The 5,000-nt window shown below is 36.6% G+C and overlaps 2 protein-coding genes across 2 annotated transcripts in view; one reads left to right on the top strand and one right to left on the bottom strand.

The window, feature by feature from the left end:
* The window catches only part of LOC119578689 (ragulator complex protein LAMTOR3-like), a 3,673-nt gene extending 1,804 nt beyond the window's left edge, over positions 1-1,869 (bottom strand). The window contains exons 1-4 of the mRNA XM_037926262.1: positions 1,672-1,869; positions 442-476; positions 199-257; positions 1-51 (exon numbers count right to left, since the gene is read on the bottom strand). The exon at positions 1-51 is cut by the window's left edge and continues 83 nt beyond it. Of these exons, the coding sequence (XP_037782190.1) occupies positions 1-51; positions 199-257; positions 442-476; positions 1,672-1,680 (154 nt within the window). The 5' untranslated portion in view covers positions 1,681-1,869. The remainder of the gene's footprint in view (positions 52-198; positions 258-441; positions 477-1,671) is intronic.
* A 228-nt stretch (positions 1,870-2,097) lies between these two features.
* Positions 2,098-5,000, top strand: part of LOC119578688 (vacuolar protein-sorting-associated protein 25-like) — a 7,100-nt gene continuing 4,197 nt past the window's right edge. The window contains exons 1-2 of the mRNA XM_037926261.1: positions 2,098-2,220; positions 4,196-4,324. Of these exons, the coding sequence (XP_037782189.1) occupies positions 2,171-2,220; positions 4,196-4,324 (179 nt within the window). The 5' untranslated portion in view covers positions 2,098-2,170. The remainder of the gene's footprint in view (positions 2,221-4,195; positions 4,325-5,000) is intronic.

A 5,000-nucleotide genomic window follows, 5' to 3' on the forward strand; every position in this document is an offset into this window, starting at 1 on the left:
TGGAGAGATAGGCTGGTCGCATACCCAAGTCTGGGGCGTCATCTTTAAAAACTGCAGTGAAAGAAAACGATGTTGAGATTTTCCACTCAAGACAAATACAGGAGAAAAAAGGTACCTATAAATGAAAGATTTTTAAAATCAAAATACCATCAACATATCATTTCTACCATGATGCACTTCCTTTATGAATTAACATACCTTTTAATAACTGCACACCATCTCGATCAGTTATCACAATACCAAGAAGATTGTCTGTCCTGGAATGGTGGTAATAAATTTTAATATTGTTTTATTTTAACATCACAATGTATTGCATTTTTTTAACTATCTGCTCATTCATACTATAAAACAAAATTCACCCATTCTATCTAAAACACATAATTGATATACATGTTACCAGATGCACTACTTATCAGAAAAAAATGTGTATAAATTACAAACCTGTGCAACAGCTCAACAAGGAATTTTCTCATATCCTGAAAATTTAGAAAACCAACATTAACCATACACTTACTGAAACAACATATCATCATGAAAAATTAACTAAGATTTATATTTCAGCCAAAGATAAATCCAAACTATTAAAATTAGACTATATCTTTGATACTACACTGATACTACTCATCAAAACTGAACTGGTATTCATATCTAGTACAGCTACTTGTACATTTGTATCACCAGTCAAACAAACTTAGAAGATTCTTGGAAAACCAAGCATTTCTTGGGGATACAAAACATTTAATATCTCAATAAAAATAATGCAAAATTCACACAAATGAAAAGTATGTTCATATGGGCTGGGCCTACAAGCCACAGACCCAGGAGAGTCACTAAAGTAAACCTAATGCCCATATTTCTGGCCATGTGTGGGCAGCAAGGCACCCAGATCCTATGGGTTAATACCACAATATCCCTACAGATTTGTCTAAATGTCTCCCACAATTTTTAGACAAGATAAAGCTTGGACTGGTTCCTTATTTGATCTGTTATGAAAGTCAAACTAGCTCTATCTTGCCAGTATAGGAAGGTTTGCGGGCTTTTGCTGGAGCTTGGAGCATGGATGCCTCAGTATTCTGGACTTAACTACTTAAGCACAGGTTGGGAGGTTTTGAATATTACTGTTTTATGTTTTCCTCATGGATATTACCTTAGTTTTCTAATATTTTCATGTGGTCCTATTTTGAACAATCACTGGCAAAGTATATTCATGAAGACTATGAAACAAAGACTATGCTCAACCTCTTTTCTCATTTAACATTTTCTGCAACCTCAGTACCATGAAATGCCATGTGAATCGAAAATTGGTTAAATATTGGTCAGTGTGCATCACTCTCCACAAGGTGAACATCTAACAAAATAGAAATTTCACATCATAAATAAGAACCATTTACATACTTCATCTTGCTCTAACTCTGCATGGCAAACTGCCTTTCAACAAACAACCTCACATTTTACATCACCATAAATTACGCAAATCACCATAAATCAAAACACTTGGGAAGTTACGCCCCTCTCCTGCCACATAACTAGCCACCACAGACGCCTTCTTCATTTAACACAGAAATCAGATCAGTCAATTCTCTGATCTCCGAAGCTTCCTGGACACCCCTATTCTACGCCTATCTCTCCTTTAGAAACGATTTTCCGGGCATAATATAAGATGACTCTCACCTCGACCATGGTGATCACAAGACCAAAACACAGGATGGTGGTTTCGGGGATTAGATTTGGGATTTTGGAAATTGAAGTTTTTTTTCCCTTCTTGGTGTTTGGTTTGTTTGTTTTTGGTGGAGTGGATTGTTCCTTTTAGATTCTTCCTTGGATTGGGGTAATTTTCGTTGCCACTGGTAAGGAATGATAGGAGTTTAAAGGCTATGTTGAAAAGATCAACAAATCTAATATACAAAACTATAATGCGTAATGTCCGTTGGTGTTTATTTACTTGTTATACAGTAGATATATATTTTATCCTATATCCATCAATCTAACTACACCATCAATCTATCTTACATAAATACGTACACTCAAAAATATTAGATAATTACTACCACGCATTTAGAGTAAAATACACCAAAATACCTCAATTACGACCCCAAAGCGGCAAGAAATCCAGAGCGCGAGCGGTAATTACCAGCGTCCATTCCCGCAGCTGGACCTCCTCGATGCCACAATGACAGACTTCGAGTGGCCTTGGCAATATAATTTTCCTCCCTTTTTTACGTAAGGCGTTTGCAGGGGCTTGTCGTTCCTTCGTTCGGGATGGGACTGGGATGGTCCAGGATGGGTTTGCGAAAGCAGGTCACGCAGGAGATGGCTTCGTTATTTATTTCTGGGAGGGATGATAGTTTCAGGGTGTTGTGTTTTGTTGTGGTATGTAAATGTTTTTTTTTGTTGTTTTTTTTTTTTTTTTTTAAGGGAGATTTTATTCTTTGTATGAGTTGGTCGGTTTCGGTAAATATTTCATGTATATCTCTTGTGGGAATTAATTGATTGTTGGTCAGTAATGCGAGAGAGGGAGATAAGTGATGAGAAAACCCGTGTAGTGTTTATTCAGTAGGGGATCTCTTTCTCGTCTTATCAGTTGTAGTTGTATTCTATAAATGCCCAATTCCACTTTTAAGATTATGATAAGCCTATGATAAGTTCACCCCCTTAGTGGTAGAGTGTCATGTAGTCACTTCAACCTCCATGCTGAAATCAGGGAATGTCTGCTACAAGTAATCTCACAGGTTTGACTTAAGACTGCATCTTCTCGGATGAATCTCTAAGAAGGGTATAGTTTCAGGTTCACACAGCTGTATAGTACAATAAACAACAAAAGTAATGCTAGATGTATGAGAAAAAAATAATTCATTAGTTTAACAGATTATCAGCTCTCTTCATAAACTGTATTTCCACAGTAAAGCAAATATTGTTATACATTTATTACTGCATGTAATGTTTCATCACAATTACCAAGTTCGAGAGATAAGGTAAATTGTCTGATTTATAGTGTTAGGGCACCAGGCACTTTGGGATAATATTGCTATGTGTTCTTATCATGCCACAGTCGAGGACAGTACAGGAAAGTCATGCTATGATTTATGTCAGGTACCTAATTACCTTGCAGTGAACAGATCACATTAATAAGTAAAATGACAGAAGCCAGAGGAGAAAGTATCGTATATAGACAATACACTTTGTCTTTTTCAATATTCATTAACATGAGATGAAATTCAAAGTGGGAAGGTTAATTTGGGGTTGTAAAATAATCATATAACTTATCAATCTACCAAATCAATTTAATTTTATTTTAGTGTCACAGACAACTTTGAAAATGTCCAAAAAAGAAGGCAGACATTAACAATAGATCCGTATGGTATGGGCACAGTAAGCTAAGGCAAAATAAAGATGATATTCTTGTAGAGTACTCAAAGATGCAGTCGTCAGTGCAAAAAATAGTCTGTTGACACAAATGGTAATGCTACAAGAAAAAGGAAAGAAATTGCGTAAAGCACCACTACGCCTAAGTCCATTTGGTACTCCTGAGTTTTAGTTCTATCTGGCCGTTCATACCAAAGTGAAGATATTATTTCTCGGGGGGTTTTAGGGAACAGGGCCCCCCATCAACCCTCCCCCCCCATCACTGCAACATAGATTGTTGAATAGATTTTGTGAAGTAGAGTTGGGGACTTAGTTTCCAGTGAGTGCATCTTTACAGTAAAAAATTACCCAAAGTAATATATTTGTAGGAAATTTTCATGCCAAGATTTACCTGGTTAATTTTGCTATGTCTTGAGATCAAACTTTATAGATTTATTCTTTTACATAAGTATTATAATTTAGGGTATTATGTTTTGATGTGTTAGATGAGTTCTGGCTGTTAGGCATAGTTGCCTTGTAATAACTTTTGATAAGGAAGAGATAAGAATCCCATTAAATCTAATATATCATTGCACTGCTAATATCAACGTTGGTGTCTGTTAAAAGGAAAGGGAAAAATTATTCATGTTTCATCATATACTCTCTCTTTCTCTTTCTCTCCCTCCCTCCTCCCTCCCTCCCTCCCTCCCTACCCCCCTCTCTCCCTCCCTCCCTCCCCCTCTCCCTCTCTCCCTCTGTCTTTATCTCTCTTTCCTCTCCTCTCCTCTCCTTCCCTCCCTCCCTCCCTCCCTCCCTCCCTCCCTTGACATATTTTTTTCTTCTTCTTCCTCAGACTTCAACCCAATGCAGATGTGAGGAAGATCCAGCTGGATGCCTGGTGTGCGCTGGTCCTCGGCTGGGGGAAGAGCAACAACGTCAGTCAGATTGATGTGACGGAGGCCTCTAGCTTGCCTGTCTTCAAGTGAGAAAGTTGCAGTGTTGTGTTGCAACTGAGGTTCCTTGTGTTTGACCATTTTCTTTTTTGCTTGCAATATTTCATTTTTTTTGTCAGAGTTTTGCGAGGTCTTGGAAAAAATACGTAAATGAAGAATGCTAGAGTATCAAGATTTTAGATACTTTATGATGATACTAAAGCTACTGGTCCTAAACGTATATAGTATTCTTCCCAGTAACGAGTGGTTCCTATGCTACTTAGCTACATATTCCATTGGTTATAATATATAAGTATATTGTAGTTTTATTTAAAAGATTTCCATTGAAAAAGTGTTTCCTCTTACAATTGTTATTTAGTGCTGGAGCTAGTGATAGCAGATAATTTTTTTTATTTGTTTTTAGATACGTATTTTTATTTGTTTATTTCCTATAAAGCTCATTTAACAGGTAAAAGCAACTTGTTGTTATAGTTGTCATATCCAGAAGCATATACAAAGTAACTAAACAAGTTAGAACAATCCTTATTCCGTTTTTCAATTAACTAACTGGGTACTCTCTTTCTTTCTTTCTCTCTCTTTTTTTCTTTCTTTCATTTTTTCTTTCTTCTTCTTCTTCTTCTTCTTCTTCTTCTTCTTCTTCTTCTTCTTCTGCTTCTTCTTCACCATAGAATGTTGAATCCTCTTCACAACACACTTGCCCAGTTC

This window comes from Penaeus monodon, chromosome 11 (assembly GCF_015228065.2).
Source record: "Penaeus monodon isolate SGIC_2016 chromosome 11, NSTDA_Pmon_1, whole genome shotgun sequence".
In the NCBI taxonomy this organism is placed as follows: domain Eukaryota; kingdom Metazoa; phylum Arthropoda; class Malacostraca; order Decapoda; family Penaeidae; genus Penaeus; species Penaeus monodon.